Below are 22,121 nucleotides of genomic sequence, written 5' to 3' on the forward strand. Positions count from 1 at the left end.
GCTCTAATATTTCATTTCATTTTCAATAAGGAGGAGGGAGGGTGGCTGGAGGAGGGCGAGTATCCTCTCTTAAAAATAGTTATAAACTTTTCCAGGAACTATAAGAATCTACATTGTAATGGAGAACCATATAAGCTAAGTGGTTTATGAGATCCTTCTGTACAAACCTATAGAGATCCTGTTACTTTTAATAATGAATTAATCAGGGATCTGAAGGGATAAGACAATGACAAATGAAATCATGTTTAACCCCAATGAAAATATACACAAATACCACTTATGTATATTAAAGTTGAAACGGTTGACCACTCAACTTAATGATCCAATCAATCAAAATACACCAAAGTCCCCAAAGTTGTAAGTAAAGTCAACAAATAATAAAACGTTATTATAAAACTTTAGGGACTAGTCACCTAGTGTAATAAACAGCCCATTGTCCCTAATCCCTCTCTGTGAATTAATGATTATGTTGATATTTCAGGCCCCGCCGGGCTACCCAGGAAGCAACCTACGCTGAACCTAGCTCAGATGAAGACGACGAAGAGGAATATTAATTCCGGGTAATATTCCCTGGATTATTAGAACCGGTTCTCAGCATTCAAATCCGGTTGATATTCGCTGGATCAGAACCGGTTCTGGAACGGCCCTTGAATTAGAGTATATTGAAAACCTACGAACGAAATAATAATCTGCAGTTTGCATTTTCTAAAAATTGAAATTAATATGTTGCATAGGTAATAAAAAGCCTTATATGTATAAGCGGCCAATTTAAAATAATTCTTAATACAATATTTCAAATATAATATATAAAGGCTCACTTTAAAACCGTTTAGAAAGTCTTAATTGTATGTATGCCAATGTTTAATGATAATAATAAATTATTAGTATTTTTCGTATGCTTTTTGTTACAATAATAGTGTGTTTTTATTAAATAGGGGGGGAAGTTTTGACACAATTGCGTTAAAAGTGAATATAGGCTTTATCTTTGGACTGAGAGGATAGGTCATAAAAGAAATACTCATTCAAATATGATTTCCCCAAGTTTTAAGATTTGTCAGATAGGCCTCCAGGTTCAGGAGCTGCAGGCCTCCAGGTCAAGAGCTACAGGCCTCCAGTTGGTCTCTGGACAGATAAAAATAAAAATTAAATTTTTTCTGAAGAGATAGAGGTCGACTCATTAACAAAATATGCATCTTTTTTCTTTATATATGTAAATAACATTTAAAAATATGCATATTTTGTTATATAAAATGACCTCTATGTAACTTTTAAAAAAAATTATTTGGATATTTGCCTGTCCAGAGACCACATGGAGGCCTGCAGCTCCTGAACCTGGAGGCATATCAAAAAAATCTTAAAACTTGGAAAAATTTATCATATAAGAATGATTTTATCCCTAATAACCTATTCTCTAAGTCCAAAGATAAAGCCTATACTCACTGTTTACGCAAATGTGTCAAAACTTCCCCTCCTCTTAAATGTATCGGCTGATTTAACCCACTTACCCCTGTCAAAAATTATTATTAAAGCATCTTGAAAAAAAAATTTAAGCCAGATTTGTTTAAATCCATAAAGTATTATTTTCATAATGTCAATAAATAAGATATTTATGAATAATTTCTGACAGGGGTAAGTGGGCTAAATTAGCCAAAAGTTTTAATTGTTAAAAATACACTGTATCAAGTCTTATGTTGTAAACCAGTACAAATATGTGCAAAGTAGTGAAGAATCTTTGTAGGTACCAGCTTAATTTGTTATCGCTTGAAAATAGAGAAATTATAGTAAGATTCACCTCCCCTCCCCCCCCCCCCCATTATCTACCATATGTCAAAGGTAACAATATCTATTTGGGTAAGATTTATTTATCCTCATTCTATCCCCAGGTACTTATTTCTTATTTGTGATTATTAATTTACAATTATGTAAATTTGTATATATATCTAGCACATTTTGAATCTTATTTTCAATTACATATTAACAAATGCACTATATCTTTAAAAGTTATAGATATTTTTTTGTACATTTTTATGATAATTAAAGCTCTTACAAGATATTCCTTATTAAGTTCTTTCAAAAAAAAAATCTTTATATTGTAAACTGTAAAAGCAAATTAAAAGTTTCATCAATAAAATTTAATTTTTTTTCAAACTTAATATTACTAAATAATTGTGTAAATTTTAGAGACATCTAGTTTTGTATATTTTTGTATATTATTATTATTATTATTAATGTTAGCAGTTTTTGTAATTTTAAAGTTGTAATATTATTTCACATTATTTCTTTCAGATTTAATTATTAATACTAAGATGAGCGTGCTAAAGTTACTGCGGCCTGAATCTAAATTTTTATTGGATGGGTTGAAATGTCTAACAATAAATGGTGCCAATAACTCCTCGGTTAACAATCATTTTCCAGGTATGGCAATGGACATAGGATCTACGTGGATATATTGACAGGGTAAAATTTGTCTTCAATTTGCCTTGCTAATATGGACGTCACTTATTGGTCAGATTATTCTTTTAGTAAGAGGGGGGGGGGGATTCAGTTGGTGGGTGGGAGTATAGTTATTGCAGCCAGCCGCGAGTATTACTTTATCAGAGTACATGAAAATCTGATGCAACATCCATGTAATGATATATCGATTGGTAGGTACAAGATTGATAGTTTGACACCTTTAAAATTGTATAACGAAACAAGGATGACAACATCCATAAGAAGCAAAGCACACAAAAATGTGTAAGGTAACTGACAAAGTGAGTTAGTTATAGGGTAGGTGTTCAGTTGTCACAAAAAAAGGCAAAGGAAATAAGAGATAATATAAAAAGAACAAAAATCAAATCACGAAATTTTGATAACAATTAAGCATGAACGTTTTGCAGGCGGACAAAAAAAGACTAGACGCGCAGACATAGGAGTTTGAAAAATTCAGCTGTTTATCTTAATTGAAACTGAAACTTCACTCAAAAGTGGAAAAATCAAACTCTTAGGCCATTTATGTTAGAAATTCACATAGGCTTATTTAAAGTAATTGCAATTTAAAACTTTAGTGAGAAATTTCCATGGTAACAATAACATATTGTGTGCTGAACATCCGACTGGCTTTGGAGACTGGGATAAAAAATTAGTGGTAAGATAATTTACTTCCAGCATGGCATCGAAACCGATTAATATCCAATGGATTAGAACCAGTTTTTAGCCATCATGTATGTATAGCATCGTATTTTCCTGGAACAAAAATTAAAAAACTACTAGGCACCAGTTTTTGTCAGCCAGGGCTTTCGTACCCTTGGGGCTAACAAAATTGGTTTCAATCGTATAACTTATCATTATAATATCTGCGGAAAGCTGTCCATAATACGATGCGATAAATAAATTACTTTTATCTATCTCGATACTAGCGGCTACGTCCCTAGAAGATATTTGAGGGAGGGGGGGGGGGGGGGGGGTGGAGGAAATCAACCCTCTACTTTTTATTTTAAAAAGCTATTTCCGTACAACTATAAGAAATTTTTTTTGTTTTAGGTGCCTGGAGGAACTAAACCGTTGGCGTGGCCAGCATATAATGAAAGAATTCATCCCCCCACAGGTAAATATTAGTAGTAGGGTTTTACATTTTTTTTAGGGGGGGGGGGGGGGGAGGGTAATTCCGGGCGTAAAGGTGAAACTTCTAAAAAACAGTTTTTTTTTATAAATCTTTTTTTCCATTATTTTCCACTAAATTTTGAATTCATTTGAGTAATTTTCTTTAGGGATCAGTATAAATTAGGGGGGGGGGGGAAGTTTGTACAGTTATAGGAAATGAAAATTCAGGATCAAATTTTGGCTTGGCCATTTGGGCTTGTTTTTATAGTTATCAACCTAATTCTTTTTGTAAACTCTCTTATATGATTGAATCTACCTGTAAAACTTTGAAAATTGAATTTTGAGACTTTCCCTCTAGGGGCTAGTGGTGCAAAAGACCCCCCCAAACACTAGCCCCACTAGCCCCTAGAGGGAAAGTCCTAAAATTCAATTTTTAAAGTTTTACAGGTAGATCCAATCATATAAGAGAGTTTACAAAAAGAGTTAGGTTGATAGCTATAAAAAAAAGCCCAAACGGCCAGGGCAAAATTTGATACTGAATTTTCATTTCCTATAACTGTACAAACTTCCCCCCCCCCCCCCCCCCTTGATAAACACTTTAAGAACATTTTAGTCAAATTATTGTAGAAATAACTTCATTTTAAAACTTAAGATGAACATTTTATCTCCAAAAAATAGCTTTTCTTTTCAAATCACAATAAGAAATTGTGTATACTTGATGTCAGATTAACAAACTTTGCGTTTTTCTGATATTTTTCAACTTACATTAATATACCTAGGTAGTAATTTTATACACTGTGTCTAAACTTTCCAGACAATGTTTTTAATTTATAATTATTTATAATTCATAATGCTCAACATTTGGCTGACATGAGCAATTTAAGAGCTGAATATACTGCTAAAGACAAAGAGGTCAAAAAGTGCACAAGGAAAGACAAGAGAGATTACATTGACAATCTGGCTGAAAAGGCCCAAAGAGCAGCTGACTTCGGTAACATGAAAACAGTATACAACATAACCAGGCAACTAAGTGGCAAATATAACAAAAAGGTTGGTGAAACTATCAAGGCTAAAGATGGTAAATTACTCACTACAGAAAAAGAAATTGCTGAAAGGTGGAAATCCCATTTTGAAGAAGTGTTGAACAGACCTGAACCAGAAATTACTGCTGAACCAGAACCAGGACATGAAATAGACATAGACACAAGACCACCAACTATTCAAGAAGTTAAAGCTGCTATACATAGTCTAAAGAATGACAAAGCACCTGGACCTGACTTGATAACTGCCGAAATGCTTAAGGCAGACATAGATCTTTCTGCTAGGACTCTAACTGATCTCTTTGATAAAATTTGGAGGCAAGAAAAGATACCAACGGACTGGTCTAAAGGTATAATCATAAAACTTCCTAAGAAGGGAGATTTGAACAATTGCGATAATTGGAGAGGAATTATGCTGCTTTCTATCCCAAGTTATTTTAAACAGAATTGATGAGAAAATTGACAATAAACTAAGAGAAGAACAAGCTGGATTCCGTGCTGGAAGGGGCTTTGTTGACCAAATTTTCACCCTTAGGACGGTTATTGAACAATGTGTTGAATTTAACAGTTAAAGCCACTCCATGTAAATTTTGTTGATTTCTCTAAGGCCTTTGACTCCATACACAGACAAACACTCTGGAAAATACTAAGAAGTTATGGTATACCTGAAAAGATGATAATTATGATAACTAAATTCTATGACAACTTCCAAGCCTGTGTTTCAGTTGGAAACAATAAGACATCTGATTTCTTTAGAATAAGCACTGGAGTTAGACAGGGTTGCATTTTATCACCTATTCTATTTATATTGGTCATTGACTGGGTGATGAAGAAAACCACAGAGGACAAAAAACGTGGTCTCCAGCTGGGCATACTAGGACACCTAGAGGATCTGGACTTTGCTGATGACCTAGCACTGATTTCAGAAACAATCAAACATCTACAAGCTAAAACAGATAGACTAGTCAAATATGCAGGACAAGTCGGGCTCTTTGTTAATGTCAAAAAGACCGAAATTATGAATATACCTACAAACCCTGATCAAAATATAACAATAAATGGTGAACAATTGAAACAAAGCAACAAATTCACCTATCTGGGGAGTGTTATCAGCAGCGAAAATGGCTCAAAAGCTGATATTAAGACCAGGATTGATAAGGCTAGGGTTGCTTTCAACAGTCTACACAACGTTTGAAATTCAAAGAGACTTGCTCTGAAAACAAAAATCAGACTTTACAACAGTAATGTGAAATCAGTTCTTCTTTATGGAGCTGAATGCTGGAGAACTGTGAAAACTGAAACAAACCAACTTAATGCATTTCACAATAGCTGCCTAAGAAGAATTTGCAAAATATCCTGGCCAAACAAAATATCAAACATTGAGCTGTACGCTAAGACCAAGTGCAATAGTATTGAAGCAGAAGTGAAATTTAAAAGACTAAGGTGGCAAGGACATGTGCTTAGAATGGAACAAAATAGGTTTCCAAAAAAGTGCTTAAAATGGAACCCCACCACTGGTAAACGCAAACAGGGACGACCAAAAATGACCTGGAGGCAGAGCACTGAAAAAGACCTAATTAAATTAGAATTGACATGGGGAGAAGCTGAAGCACTTGCCAAAAAAAGGAATTCATGGAGGAACAAGGTGTCCGTATTCTCTGGACTTCACAGTCAAAAAGAGAGATGCGCCTGATGATGATGATGAATTATTTTTTGCTATTTTTAGGGGAATACAGACCAGCTTATATTTGCCACGTTAGAGATAATATTAAATATTCACCAGTAAGTAGCATTTTTTCATTATCTCAAAGCCTTATTTATCGCATCGAATTATAGACAGCTTTCCGCGAAAATTAAAATAAAAAATTACAAGATTGAAATCAATTCTATAATCCTAAGGGGACGAAGGCTCAAGCTAACAAAACTGGTTTTAGTTCAAGATTTTTGTTTAAGGGGGACGTAACTGAAGCTTTTTTGATTAAAACCCTCTAAAAATGAACCTAACCTTAATTTTCTCAGAAACCATTTGACTAATGGGGATGATTTCTTAAACTTAAGCTTTTATGGTTATAAACTAACTTCTAGTTTAGAAGATACTCCCCTGCCGCCAACCCCTAGCCCTCCGGGGCTCCAAAAAACCTAAAAATGAACCTAACCCTAATTTTCTCAGAAACCATTCGACCAATAGAGATGATTTCTTAAACTTAAGCTTTTATGCTTATTAACTAACTTCTAGTTTAGAAGTCACTCCCCTGCCGCAAACCCCTAGCACTCCGGGGCTCAAATAACCCTCCAAATGAACCTAACCTTAATTTTCTCAGAAACTATTTGACCAATAGAGATGATTTCTTTAACTTAAGCTTTTATGGTTATAAACTAGCTTTTGGTCTAGAAGTCACCCCCCTGCCGCCAACCCCTAGCCCTCCGAGGCTCCAAAAAACATAAAATGAACCTAACCTTTATTTTCTCAGAAACTATTTGATCAATAGAGATGATTTCTTAAACTTAAGCTTTAATGCCCTCCAGGGCTCAAAAACCCTAAAAATGAACCTAACCTTAATTTTCTCAGAAACCATTTTATCAATAGATATGATTTCCTAAACTTAAGCTTTTATGCTTATAAATTAACTTTTAGTTTAGAAGTTTTTTTAAGCCCCTGAGGGCTAGGGGTTTGCGGCAGAGGGTGACTTCTTAACTATAAGTTAGTTTATAAGCATAAAAGCTTAAGTTTAAGAAATCATCTCCCTTGATTAAACAGTTTCTGAGAAAATTAAAGTTAGGTTCATTTTTAGGATTTTTGAGCCCCGGAGGGTTGATGGTTGGCGGCAGGGGGGTGACTTCTAAACTAAAAGTAAGTTTATAATCATAAAAGCATAAGTTTAAGAAAACATCTCTATTGTTTAATCAAGTAAGATGATTTCTTAAACTTAAGCTTTTATGCTTATAAACTAACTTTTTTGAGCCCGGGAGGCCTAGTGGTTGGCGGCAGGGGGGTAACTACAAAACTGAAGTTAGTTTATAAGCGTAAAAGCTCAAGTATAAGAAATCAGCTCTATTGGTCGAATGGTTTCTGAGAAAATAAAGGTTAGGTTCATTTTAGAATTTTTGGAGCCCCGGAGGGCTAGGGGTTGGCGGCAGGGGAGTAACTTCTAAACTAGAAGTTAGTTTATAACCATGAAAGCTTAAGTTTAAGAAATCATCTCTATTGGTCAAATGGTTTCTGAGAAAATAAAGGTTAGGTTCATTTTAATGGTTTTTTTTTATCCCTGAGGGCTAGGGGTTGGCGGCAGGGGAGTATCTTCTAAACTAGAAGTTAGTTTATAATCATAAAAGCTTTAGTTTAAGAAATCATCTCTATTGGTCGAATGGTTTTTGAGAAAATAAAGGTTAGGTTCATTTTTAGGGTTTTTTGGAGCCCCGGAGGGCTAGGGGTTGGCAGCAGGGGGGTGACTTCTAAACTAGAAGTTAGTTTATAACCATAAAAGCTTAGGTTTAAGAAATCATCTCTATTTGTCAAATGGTTTCTGAGTAAATAAAGGTTAGGTTCATTTTTATGGTTTTTTTGATCCCCAGAGGGCTACGGGTAGGCGGCAGGGGGGTAATTTCTAAACCAAAATTTAGTTTATAACCATAAAAGTTTAAGCTTAGGAAATCATCTCTATTAGTCGAATGGATTCTGAGAAAATTAAGGTTAGGTTCATTTTTAGGGTTTTTTGGAGCCCCGGAGGGCTAAGGGTTGGCGGCAGGGGGGTGACTTTTAAACCAAAATTTAGTTCATAATCATAAAAGCTTAGGTTTAAGAAATCATCTCTATTGGTCGAATGGTTTCTGAGAAAATTAAGGTTAGGTTCATTTATAGGGTTTTTTTGAGCCCCGGAGGGCTAGGGGTAGGCGGCAGGGGGGTAATTTCTAAAAGCTTAGGTTTAAGAAATCATCTCTATTTGTCAAATGGTTTCTGAGTAAATAAAGGTTAGGTTCATTTTTATGGTTTTTTTGATCCCCAGAGGGCTACGGGTAGGCGGCAGGGGGGTAATTTCTAAACCAAAATTTAGTTTATAACCATAAAAGTTTAAGCTTAGGAAATCATCTCTATTAGTCGAATGGATTCTGAGAAAATTAAGGTTAGGTTCATTTTTAGGGTTTTTTGGAGCCCCGGAGGGCTAAGGGTTGGCGGCAGGGGGGTGACTTTTAAACCAAAATTTAGTTTATAACCATGAAAGCTTAAGTTTAAGAAATCATCTCTATTGGTCAAATGGTTTCTGAGAAAATTAAGGTTAGGTTCATTTATAGGGTTTTTTTGAGCCCCGGAGGGCTAGGGGTTGTCGGCATGGGAGTAACTTTTAAACTAGAAGTTAGTTTATAACCATAAAAGCTTAAGTTTAAGAAATCATCCCTACTGGTCAAATGGTTTCTGAGAAAATTAAGGTTAGGTTCATTTTTAGGGGGTTTTTGAGTCCCGGGGGGCTAGGGGTTGGGGGTAGGGGGTAGACTTTGAAACCATAAGATGTTCATACCCATAAAAGCTTAAGTCCAAAAAATTTACACGGTTCATCAAGTGGTTCCAGAGAACCCCCCCCCCCCTGCATCAAAAAAGCTTCAGTTACGTCCCCCTTTTAACGGAAAATTGTCTGTAATACAAGGCTCTACATTTTTCAGTGTAGCTGAGAGCCTGTCATTATCTAGCGGATATTAATCGGTTTCGAAGCCATACTGGAAAACTTTTTTTGTCATTTGATCCTTTGTTTGGAAATTATATCCTTTTTTTTCTCAAAGAAATTATCAAGCATTGAACTTGAAACCCTCTTATTCTTGAAAATCTTTAACCGACAGATCAAAAACCTTACTACTTTTTATTACAGGATTGTCCAAATGTTTCCATTCATAACCCTTTACCTCCACCCACCAAAGAAAATCCCCCATAGAATTTTTTAAGATTTATCTTCAAACTAAAATTTAAAGGGTTGACTTAATTGACTGAGATGCCTCGAGAGCATATCCCTTATTCTTGTGCCTTTTTTTAGAAAAAGATGTGGTACGTGGCTCAATTCATGCAGGGCTTATCTGTTGATGAAGCTCTAAAACAATTATCGTTTATAAAAGGAAAAGGAGCAATCATTGCTAAAGAGGTAAATATAAAACAAAATTGGAATTTTATTAGTAGCGAAGCTACTCTATAATTCTAAATATTCGTCCAAGGTGGGGGGAAACGTAAGTTTCTCGGCCCCTTTTTAAGATAGACTTCTGAAATTTTCATGGATCATATATGTCAACATTCTTCATATTTTCACCAAGTTTCATTAAGATTCGTCAATTAATTGAGGTGCTAGATCGATTCCTACATTTTTAAGTTTTCATGATTTTTCAACGCCTATTCATTATTCAAGATAGACTGCTGAAATACTTCAATATTCTGCACTGCATACTTTTATGGAAGGACAGACAAAATGAATTAGAGAATAGTATCTTTGATATTAAAAAAATATTGTTAGGTTTTGGAAGAAGCTGTTGAATTGGCAGTGAAAGACCATTGTGTAGAATTCAGATCAAATCTTTGGATCGCAGAAGCTTTTGCCAGAAAGGTAATGATCGGGCCGTTCGTCATTCCGTACTGGATAGCTTTGATAGTTAATTTAGGAATGTTAGAAATCAGTGTGCCGGAGCCGGGAGCCGGGAACAGCAACATTTTTTGTGGAGCCGGAGCCATATCTGAAGCTGTATTTTTCCGTTAAAAACGGCTCCGGCTCCAGATTAGCTAAAAATGATTTTTAAAAGTAATAGTATAATTTGGCAACGGTCTATTTCCATATAATAAACTGAAAAACTATTGTTACTTACCAAATAGACACACATCCTTCTACTTTTATATAGCTTTAATCAAATAAAAGCAAAATATTTTATATTATTTATTTTAATTTTATAAAATTCAATCATAAACAAAAATTTATATATTAAGGGGGGGGGCGAAAGTGACACTTTTTGAAACCAAAACTAAAAGTCAAAGGAACTCAACTAAAAAAAGAGTTACAGGTCTGACATTTTGCATGGCAGTTGCTTTATAGGGGAACAATATGGAACTGTGAAGAAACGGCGGCGCAACCGCCGAAAACCGCCGAGAAAAGGCAACAAAAATTACGGCGGGAAACGGCGGTTTTCGGCGGTTGCGCCGCCGTTTCTTCACAGTTCCATATTGTACCCCTATAAAGCAACTGCCATGCAAAATCTCAGACCTGTAACCCTTTTTTTAGTTGAGTTCCTTTGTTGACTCTTAGTTTTGGTTTCAAAAAGTGTCACTTTCGCCCCCCCCCTTTTAAGGTAGGAGCCGGAGCCGTATTTCCAGATACGACTCCACGGAGCCGGAGCCGCATCAAAATTAAACGGCTCCGACACCCTGTTAGAAATGTTCTATCGATTGCAAACTTCGCATGATATTTCTTGAACGGCTAGTTACACTTTAGAAAGCGCAGCAATTGTAAAAACTTAACCAAAAACCCGTAATTCTGTTTTAAGCGTTTAATTTCTAAGATAGGTATTAAGCTGTAATATATTACGACAATTGTTCTAAAATCTAGTTTAGTCTAAAACCATCTCCGAACATTTTGGCATCTCTAAAATGGTTAATGATATCTACTAACAATTAAAAAATCTTACCCATTACTGTAAACAATAAGGGAATCATGGAAAGAAAACGAAGTAACGGGTTTCGTCGTATTTTCACAGTAGCTCTTCTCCTATTTCTAGCCCTTTTGGGGGGTTCTAACCCAGCGAGGCAGTCATTAACATTTACCCAACCTAACCCCAAAAAACATTTCAAAAGCTTTTTTGAAAATACGACGAAACCCGCTACTTCGTTTTTTTCTACTTTTTTTCTTTTTGTGAATATGATTTTAATTGTTTAGGCTCAAGTGGTGAAAGGCCTACGAAGGCATGCCCGCGGTAGATTTGGACGCATAGAATACAAATATATTCATTTCTTTCTCAAATTAGAGGAGGGTGCCCCACCCAAACAGTTTTACGACAAGGTATGCATGCATTTAAAGCGACGCAAAGCATTATTATATTCAGGGAATCTAAAGGGATAAAACAATGACTGATAAATTGATGTACATTCCCAAAGATTATACATACAATTACCCCTTCTGTAGATTACAATTAATGGTTGAAACGTTTGAACACTCAACTTAATGATCCAACCAATCATAATTTACCGAAGTCCCCAAAGTTGTAAAGCCAACAATTGAGAAAACGCTATTATAAAACTTTTTAATTAATAGCCCATTGTCCCCTCTCTCTCTGCATTTAAAGCGACGCGAAGCTTTTCTATATTTAGGGTCTGTCTCTAGCGATGAAGGACGTTAATTTAAGCAATTTAAAATCGTCATATTGAGTTATAACATTGCAGCCTCCAGGGGGGATTCCTCCAGAGAGTGAGTGGACATTTGGCTGTTTATTATACTGGTACATAAAATTTTCTAAAAAAAAATTCTTATTCGTTGAATTAAAAAAATTCTTATTCATTGAATTAATAACTTTGGAGACTTTTTATTGGCTGATTTATTAAATTGAGTGTCCAACATTTTAAACTTTCATTGTAATAATTTTGTATTGTCATTGTGGTGTGGATGTACATTTATTATCGGTTATTGTCTAATCACCTGAGATTCCTCAGCTTTATGTAACTCTTCCCAAAGGGTGGAAATTCTGTCCCCATTATTTATTGGGTCTTTGAAATCAAATGAAATCTTCAGAAATATAAACACAAGGGAGTCCTTACAAAAAGCTAAAAACAATTCGCTAGCAGACGAAAAGGGTCTCCATAACTTGTCCAGGTAGTTGTCTGGATTATACATATATATTTAATGTTTTAAATAATTTCAGGAGAAGTTTGACCCTGATGCTATGTTGGGTAGATGGATTGAGGAGCACAGGCAGAAGCAAATACCAAGACTTTAATTTTTATATTGTATGGCAGGGCTCGGTAGCCGCTTGTAAGCCTCAGAGAAATCGATATCAAAATTCAGTTTGATGTGTAAACTGTTTCTTTTCGGATTTTTTTTGTACACAAGTGTGTATAAATTTTAGGCCTATGCTGACGAGCCCTGTTTCATTATTTTTTGTAAAGTGTCCAGTAAGATATATAAGTTTTCCGGAATTTTAATGTTAGGGGGAGATTTGAAATCTGCATAAAATTTTAAGGATTTTTTTATAAAATTCGTTTTTTGTATAATTCTTTATCTAAAAGCGGAAATGCATTTTAAGTTAATTAATTTTGACCAATAGGATAGGTGGATTTTAAACTACCTGCGCTCTAATTGGTTGAATGATGTACGCCATCTAATCAGAGCGCAGATTTTTTAAATCCACCAATCACAGATGCCAAAATTAATTAACTTAAATTGCATTTCCGCTTTTAGATATAAAATTATAGAAAAAACGAATTTTATAAAAAATCCTCAAAATTTGATGCAGATTTCAAATAGGGGTTTTATATCAATTGTTCGGCTATTGTCTCATCCCTTAGATTCCTTGCTTAAAATTTTTATAATATAATTAAAAATAAAATAATAAATGTAGAATTAAAAGTTTTCCACAAAAAAATGTTAATTTTGAACAGCAAATTTATTTGTCTTTTCTCTCTAAATAGTTTTTTTTTGTATAATTTGAAAAAACATACTTCTTCTAATAGAAATATATATTTTTTCAATCTTGAAGCCAACTTATTTACTGGACATCTTACTAAATTAATTTTTCTTGCTTAATGTACAATTTATATACATTCAGCTATTTTGTACTAAATAAACGATAATATTTGAGAAATTTGTGTTTTGTTCTATCTCTTAAATTTAATTTCTATTAATGCTATTTATTTGTGTCTATTGATAAAAAAAATATGTTTGGTTTTTCATATCCTCTGTAATACAAAGTAGCTTGATGTCTGTTCGTCTGTCTGTCCGTCCGTACCTTAAGATCTCGGTAACTACTAACTACTGAACCGATCGGGATTCTACTCTTCAGGGAATATACTTACTGGTCCTGTGGTGTTTTTAGGCTAATTTCTTGGGGGTTGGGACACCCCCAACCCCCCCAAAAATGAAACATCCCCATTTTTTTACGAATTTTGTGAATTCGCGAAAATTTGCTATCCATCACATTTTTTTCCGCAGGGTAGGTAATTACATCTCTAGGGGCATAGAGAGGCTAGGGGCGAAGCCGCTAGTGTTAAATAAAGTAGTAGGCTTTTTGATCGACCGATTCTATTTAAGGTATGACAGATATAGGTCCTGTCATGGTTTAGGTTATTTTAGTTTTAAATCTCGGGTTGGTTTTAAGCTATTCTTATAGTAAAGTTACTATTATAGACCCATTTATTTGTCAGTTGGTTTATTTAGTGAAAGAGGAGGGCATGGGGGAAAACGTTATTTGGTGCAATGTCCAAGTAATATATCCAATGTATTTCTGCAGCAGCAAATCAACAGTTCTCATCCATACTGAAAAATCATGTATAGCATTGTATTACAGACAATTTTCCACGAATATGGAATGAAATTAATACCAACTAGTTTTGTTAGCCCGGGACTTCGGCCCCTCAGAAAAACTGGTTCATTTTATAATTTTTCATTTATTTACTAAGTATATTTGCGATAACTTTTATTTAATGAAATCTTCTAATTTTTAACATGTACAAAACGGCCTGCTTAATCGCTTCAAGATCCATGTCAGATCTATTTAGGAAATAAATGTCTATAAACGAGCTCAAGTTTTCCAAGGAATATTTGTTTAAAACTCATAGTGCTCCAATAATCCATAATAAACTCTCATTGCCCAGAACGATAAGACCCATTATTTTACTTTATCAAAAATAAATTCCTTTTTTTAATTTCATGTTGCTATTTACCTTATATCAATGTATTTAATTTCTAATCATAAAAAAGAAAATTTAAATTTATAAAATAATAAATTTAAGAAAACTCTGTTTTAAAAGAATTCGATTGTGGCGACACTTTGCGTGTTCAAATATTAAACTAAAATTGTAATCATCATCATTAACCCTTTGGTGATGGTAATGTAAAGAAAAAATATAATTTAAAAAATCTTTTTAAAATCATTTAGATTATTAAATATTTACTTTCTTTTAGATAGTAATGCCGGGTGAGGAAAATAGATTTATTGAGAAATAGATATGCATATAGAAAACTAGCCAATAGGGAGATAATTATATCGAGCCAACTCTAGTATAATATATATCCGCGGAAATCTGCTATTACACAATGCGATAAATTAAATAACTATTTTGCGGTTTTGTTAGAATACTTCTAACTATGTAATTTGCGCATAGGGTTCAATACTTAAAATATTTATCTTGGTAATTTGTATTAACACAAGTTTTTTTTCAATTTATATTTAAGAAATTAACTTAATTGAAAACATTATTTAGAAATGATAGTTTGTCCTTTAATATCCAACAGATGGCTTAAGGAATTGGAATAACGGAAGTATGTTGCTTTTAGAGTAGCTTCGTCAATAAATAAATAATATTTTATCAGTTTTAAAGCATAAAGTAAAAATAATGTTCAAGTCTAAAACTATTTTATGATTATCTAAATATGCATCTTATTTTTAGATAAAAATTTATGTTTAATTACCTATTTATTTGCGATTTAAGTATCGAACTATTGTTGCAATTTAATGCAAGGAATTCTTCAGTCAAACTCCGGCCCTGGGAGTGGACACACCTTTAGACAAACTTTGGATACCAATTCTTGGTTCAAAAAGTTATATAAACTACATTTATATAAAAATAACACTTTTGTTTGGTGAATGAGTGATATAGGTGTTTAATGATGTAGATTACAATAGGAAGAAAGGGGACAATGGGCTGTTTATTACACTAGTCCCCAAAGTTTTTAATAACGTTTTGTTATTCATTGGCTTTGTAACTTTAAAGATTTTTCATGAACTTTGATTCATCAAGTTGAGTGTCCAAACGTTTCAACCAATAGTTGCAATCTACAGAAGAGGGAACTTTGTGTATCATCAATAGGGATGTAAATCAATTTATCGGCCATTGTCTTATCCCTTTAGATCCCTGAGAAAACAATATGATGTTTGTTACTTAAAATCTGTGAAACGAAGACCGATAAATTGAAGTACATGAAGTAGAAACCCACCCCTAGAAAAAAAACCTGTCAAAACTTTAAGGATCTAAAGGGATAAGACAATGGCTGATAAATTTATCCGATACATCCTCAATAATGATATACAAAATTACCTCTTCCGTAGATTAAAGTTAGTGGTTGAAACTATACGAACAAACCAACCATTAGTCCGCAAAAATGTTAAGCCAACAAATAGTACAACGATATTATAAAACTTTGGGTTCTACTGGATGGACAAATTTACCAATAAATGAGGTCCAAAGTAGGAACCTTTATTAACGTCAAATTTTCCCCTGTCAATATATCCACGTGATCTATATCCATTGTTAGATAATAACTCTTTCACTTTGTCACTCCTTAAAAAGGTGTGACGTCATTTATACATCAGAAACAAGTAGGTATTCTGAATTATAAATTGAGTAGAATAGTTATTTATCGCATCGTATTATAGACAGCTTTCCAAGGTTTAATGAAACAAACAATTTAAAGATTGAAACCAGTTTTGTTGCCTCAAAGTATAAACGAACTGTTAGCAACTTAAATTGTAAACAACTTTCCATTGCATTTATCCACTTATATTTAATCCATTTATGAATAAATGTCTAAATTCCAAAAGCAATGATAAAATTGTTTCCAAGAAAATTGGACTGAATGTTTGCACCATCAATTTAAAGTAGCAGAGGACATACAAATATATAAAGAAAAGTTGGCTCTTAAAAAGTTCAGCAATAGTTAAAAATCGCATGTTATGATAGACAACTTTCCGCGGATATAAGATGAAAAATTATAGAATTAAAACCAGTTTAAGTTAGCCATAGAGTCCACAGGCCCAGGCTTATAAAATTGGTAATAATTTAAGATTTTTATTTTTGTGGCATATTGTCTGTTAACGATGTTATACATGATTTTTTATTTTGCCTGATAAACTGTTTTAATCAAGTGGATATTATCGGTTTCAAAGTCATACTTAAAATTTAGTTAATGAGCAGAGTAGTTTGTAACTATACAGAGCTGCTTTCATAAAAAATGGATATTTTACAAGAATTGACTTTCTAGTTTGCGAAATATTTTAATAATTTGATGTTTTGCAGTTGCCGAGCTCTGCAGAATACCACACCCCCATCCATCCATTGGCAATAGAGAATGGGGGAAATGGGCTTTTTTTACACTATTCTCAATATTTTATTGTAACGTTTTCTTATTCGATGGCCTTACAACTTTGGGGACATTATTGTTTGTTTAATTTAGTTGGGTGTTCAAACGTTCCAACCAATAATTTTAATCTACAGATAGGGTAATCTTTGGGGATGTACATCAATTTATCGGCCGGCCATTGTCTTTTCACTTTAGATTCCTTGCCAAATGCCATTCGGATTAAATTTTTAACAAAACAGCACAGTTTCCCACAAAGTGCATAAACTACAACAGAAACCTCCCCCACACTCGTTTTTTAATGAAATGATGATAAGGGGAGTGGGAGGGTTTGTTCATTTCTTTAGATCTGGTTAGGTTAGGTCATATTGGATACAGGGTAACAGGGCATAGTTTGAATATCCTAGCTATAAGTCCCGCAGGGTTAGGGCATTGGGAAAAATTGACATAAATCAATAAATTAATTGATTATTACTTGAAAATCTTTTTCTTAACTAGTGGTTGCGGCCCTTGCTTCTAGAGACTCTGTATTCCAAGGGGTTGAAAAAATATCTTCAACTATGCCAAGACTTGAATCTGAATTAAAATAGTACAAAACCATCAAGGGACCTACATATGTGAACCTTCTCCTAAAAGAACATCTCAATCCTTTCATTATTATGGAGACCTTAAGCTTAAGACCTGCGGGACCAATTGCCTAACCCTGTGGGGCAATCACCTAACCCAATATAACCTAACCTAAAATAACATATAAAAAGCCATTTTAAAAATACGACGAATCGCCCCTTAAGGGGCGTTGCCATGAAAGGGACTATTCCCAATAACTTTACTAATTTTTTATAATAGTATTCTACATCATTAAACTTATCATTTTAAAAGTGTTTGAACGTATGTGAAAAAATTTTGAATTGTGAGAAAAAACATATTTTTTTAAAGTAATATATTATTGTGAAAATAGTTAACATGTTAAAATTCTGGTAAGTTGTTATTTTTCTAGATCGAGTTTGAGTCTCGGATCAAACCACGTCAAAAGTAAAGACATTAAAAAAAAACAAGACTCATTTTACTGATCTCGGAATCGATGGGACGGTTCGAAAATATCGAAATTTATTTACAGAGCTCAATGTTGTGGATGAGCCGATCCCAAGTTGCTATAAAAGCTTGGCTCTGAGAAATGCAGGGAGTGGGGGAACACTGGACTGTAAATTACATTGGTACCCAAAGTTTTAAACCAATTAATCTTAATTGGTAGCTCAAAAAACTTTGGATACTTTAGTTTAATTTTGATTAGTTCCAAACTAGCAGTGTCAAAACTTTTAAACCAATAATTCTAATCTACGAATGTATGTATGTCACTTTATCATCCTTTGTCTTATCCCTGAAAAATAGTATTTAGGCTTAAATATTAATTTCTTCTTTGTAATAAAGCGCACTCAACGATCAAACTAAGCACGGTTTTGGACGTGCATAAAAAACAGGGACAATTATATCCATAAGGAGCACAGAAATGATTATCATCAATGATAATTAATTGAAAGGAAGGTGTATTTTTTCCGCATAAGTAGACAAATTTGTACTATGAATCAGATATCAATACAAAAGTTCTTTTGGCCAACGAATGACAGAAAGTGTTATTAGGATTATATGCAGTCTAGTGTCCCAAACAAAATACTAGGGTTGGGCCGGATATCCGGTTTGGCCGGTTATCAAGCCATTTTCAATATCCGGCCGGATACCGGATATTAAAACTATCCGGTTACAGGATATCTGGCTGATTTTTGACGCCGGATATCCGGTTATCCGGTAATTTGCCGGATATCTAACGTTGGCCAGATATCCGGCCGGAACCGTATATCCGGCATTAGAAATCAGCCGGATTTGGTATCCGGCCAAAAAAGTATCCGGCCCAACCCTACAAAATACACTATTTTATGAAAGATACCAAAGTTGGGGTAATTGACACATCCAAAAAGATTTAACCCAATTATCTACAAAACTAAAGGATTAGCGCCCAAAATAAATTTCTGGTAGGTTATGTTAATAAACACAACATTCTCCACTTTTTTAGAACTTTATTATAGAGATGCTTCGTCTTAGAATCATTTATAGCGTTACTACAGACTAGAAGGCCGGCGGAACTATAGAAATTATAGAAATCTTCGCTTTAAAAAAATAATAATTTAATTTCTATTAGTTTTGTGAGTATTATTTTGTGGATGGGGCCTGCTACATTCATCCATGCTTTGGAGGCTAATTTAAGGTAATCTTTATAATAAAGTAATCATTATAATAAAGTAGCAGGATGTTTGTCTGTCTGTGTGTACCGAAGAATCTTGCTAACTGTCCAACCGATAAGGTTCTCCAAAGTAGCTTCTTGTAGGTCCTGGGAAGGTTTATTACTATTGTATGGTGGTGGTAGTTTCACCCTCACTAGACAAATCACGCCCCAGAAACATTTTTTATATATTTTTTTTTTACTATTTCATTTAAAACCTTTAAATAAAATACGACAGGGGAAAAACTGCCATCAAATTAGCTTGCTAACATGGGTCTCGTTTATTGGTCAGTTCATTCATCCATTAGGGGAGGGGGTGGGGTAAAGAGGATGTAAGGGGGGAATCATCATTTTAGCCTGCTGCAAGTTTCACTTTAATAGAGAACATGAAAATCTGGTGTAAAGATCCAAGTGATAATATATCAATTTGTTATTCAGGGAAGAATTATTAAATTCAGAAGATATTGAAATAGTGAGAAGCAGAAATTTAAGAAATATTTCATTCACATCTCCGTCTAATAAAAGGTAATTCAAGTATGGCTTCGAAACCGATTATTATCCACTGGATTAGAACCGGTTATAGGCCATACTGAAAAATCATGTATAGCATCGTTTTACAGACAATTTTCACGATTATTAAAAAAATCATAAAATTAATGCTAGTTTTGTTAGCCCAGGCCTTCTTATCTTAGAATTTTTCTTTTTAATGTCCGTGGGAAGCTGTCTATAAAATGATGCGACAAATAATTATTTTCAGGTAACGTAGCTACATTATAGTTTATGTATATCCTTACGTCCCTTTTGAACACACTTAAAAGTAATTGGATGTGTTTGTGTGTGTGTGTAGCAAAGGATTTAGCTAACCGCTGAACCGATATGATTCTCCTTTATAGTCTAACATATCATAATTATTTTGGAGAGGTTACCACCACCCTCCTAAGAGAAATCGCCTAAAGAACAGCAAACAGACTTAAGTTGGGGGAGGGGGAGGCAACTTTTGCCCCCAGACTTTAAATTTTTAAAAAGCTAAATTTTCTGGAGGTTATTTTTTCTAGGAAGGGTGGTTAACCCTCCCCTAGTTTAGTTGTGCACCTTTCCAACCAGAGTACCAAATCGGTTCAGTGGTTTGCGAGATACATACAGACAGACACAGATCCTGTTACTTTCATACAGGGGCGTCCAAGCTTTTTTATTTGGGGGGGGGGGGGGGTAAAATTTTGAAAATAAAATATATTTTTTTTTTTTTGGGGGGGGGGTAATCTTTATTTCATAGAGGCATTTTTTTTATTTGGGGGGGGGGGTAATCACCCCATAACCCCCCGCCCCCCCCTTTGGACGTCTATGCTTTCATATATAAAAGAATGAATAAGAAATGGACTTGAAGAAATACAGGGATTTAGATAAATAAGACAATGGACGATAATTCGATTAACACACATAATACGATAACAAGATCAGCCTTTATTTCTATTAAAATTGTTGGTGGAAAAGTTTGGACACTGCTGAAGGTTTGTACCAAACAATCAATAAACTTTGGGTAGCAGTATAATTTACAGTCAATTGAAAAAATGTATAATGTATTTCGTTAAAGTTGCTGGGACCTTTTTTGTCTGCTAGCAAATTGTTTTTTGCTCCCTTTCACGACTTGTCTGTGTTGTGTTTCCGACGCTATTTGCTGATATTCAAAGACCCAATTGAAAGTCGGCACTGGGTCCCCACTCCGTAGTATTTTACTTCAATATCCACTGTCCCCTCCCTCCCTGATTAAATGACACAATCAACTAATAACAAATCATTTATTTGTATTCTATTCTTTATTTGGAAATAAAATAACAAGGATGATAACTTAATTAAAACAAAGCTTAGCAAAACTAATAATATTTGTAAAGTTTGCAACTAATATAAATTATAGCATGGCTTAGAAACCGATTAACATCCGCTGGATTAGAACCGGTTTTCGGACATACTAAAAAATCTTGTTTAATATCGTATTATAGACATTTTTCTACGAAAAACAAATAAGAATAATAAAATGAATATTAGTTTTAATATAAATCTAACCCTTTTACGAGTCAGTCAAAATATTCGATTAATCTAGTTGTTTTGCACATTTAGATAGACAGACAGACAAACAGAAAGTGCAGAAAACTTCGCTGTGCATGAAAACATTGTTTTGAAGTGTTTATATTTTAATTTTGGCAATGAAGCAACATTGTTTGTTTGTTCAACCATGATATAACAATTAAAATGCAAAATTCCCTTTTTAGGGGCGAAGCTATTCTATAATTCACATGTCTGTCCGTCTTGAGTCGGAATTATAATTGAATTGGCTGTTATATGTGATAGACAACTAACTTAACATTTTACACGGAGCACTAAGTCTGTAAGTTTTTTATTTGTTCGATCATAACATTACAAGTATTTGGCCAAAACTCTGTCAAAAACAGATCTTTTTTTTGACGCAAGATACTGAAACTGTTAATTTGTAAGTCCAAGTAGGTAATCAGTTTTGAATAATCTTTCTATGTCATGGAAATCTAATGAATATACTAAAAAATAAGCAAAATTGGGTGTAAGTTTTTATATGTATGAGAACCATAAAATCAATAGAAAAATCACTTTTTAAAACTTTTTTCTGATTATCTAGTTTGATTCTGTTCAATAAACTTATTTTAAAGGGATTTATTTATATTTATTAAATGGATTTTATTCATATCTATTTTAGGTAGATATTAATGGTATTTCAAAGAAAGAGAACTACTTTTTGTATTTGTAGCAGCCTCCAATCAAGAGAAATCCCTAAATATACAATCATGATAAGTAAATTCTTGAATTCATAAGTTAATATTGTATTTCTTAAAAGATGATTATATTCTTTGTTACTTCTTTTTACTGGAGGCTGCTACAAGTATAAAAAAT

At 33.8% G+C, this 22,121-nt stretch overlaps 3 protein-coding genes across 17 annotated transcripts in view; all 3 read left to right on the forward strand.

The window, feature by feature from the left end:
- Window positions 1-2,287, forward strand: part of Topors (Topoisomerase I-interacting protein) — a 55,215-nt gene extending 52,928 nt beyond the window's left edge. For 7 of the 12 annotated variants that reach the window (XM_080180220.1, XM_080180226.1, XM_080180224.1 and 4 more), the window contains one exon: window positions 482-2,287. In XM_080180220.1, coding sequence (XP_080036346.1) covers window positions 482-554 — 73 coding nt within the window. In that variant the 3' untranslated portion in view covers window positions 555-2,287. The remainder of the gene's footprint in view (window positions 1-481) is intronic. The other 5 variants (XR_013884906.1, XR_013884907.1, XR_013884910.1 and 2 more) reach the window with 5 other exon arrangements.
- mRpL22 (mitochondrial ribosomal protein L22) lies at window positions 2,286-13,436 on the forward strand. Of its 2 annotated transcripts, XR_013884911.1 has the most exons (9): window positions 2,286-2,415; window positions 3,048-3,127; window positions 3,523-3,586; window positions 6,349-6,404; window positions 9,644-9,748; window positions 10,112-10,201; window positions 11,519-11,641; window positions 12,498-12,747; window positions 13,332-13,436. XR_013884911.1 is itself a non-coding variant. In XM_080180231.1 (8 exons), exons 1-8 carry the CDS (start codon window positions 2,307-2,309, stop codon window positions 12,570-12,572), a joined length of 702 nt encoding a protein of 233 aa, XP_080036357.1. In that variant the 5' UTR covers window positions 2,286-2,306; the 3' UTR covers window positions 12,573-12,811. The 2 variants fall into 2 exon arrangements, 1 of the variants encoding a protein (XP_080036357.1); XM_080180231.1 differs by lacking the exon at window positions 13,332-13,436 and having other exon boundaries at window positions 12,498-12,811.
- A 1,885-nt stretch (window positions 13,437-15,321) lies between these two features.
- Window positions 15,322-22,121, forward strand: part of LOC145334786 (uncharacterized) — a 42,446-nt gene continuing 35,646 nt past the window's right edge. For all 3 annotated transcript variants that reach the window (XM_080180390.1, XM_080180391.1, XM_080180392.1), the window contains exons 1-4: window positions 15,322-15,450; window positions 17,807-17,904; window positions 19,122-19,187; window positions 19,641-19,727. In XM_080180390.1, the coding sequence (XP_080036516.1) occupies window positions 17,891-17,904; window positions 19,122-19,187; window positions 19,641-19,727 (167 nt within the window). In that variant the 5' untranslated portion in view covers window positions 15,322-15,450; window positions 17,807-17,890. The remainder of the gene's footprint in view (window positions 15,451-17,806; window positions 17,905-19,121; window positions 19,188-19,640; window positions 19,728-22,121) is intronic.

The sequence above is a fragment of the Acartia tonsa genome, chromosome 12 (genome assembly GCF_053477335.1).
Source record: "Acartia tonsa isolate MP-2025a chromosome 12, ASM5347733v1, whole genome shotgun sequence".
NCBI classification, from domain to species: Eukaryota; Metazoa; Arthropoda; class Copepoda; order Calanoida; family Acartiidae; genus Acartia; species Acartia tonsa.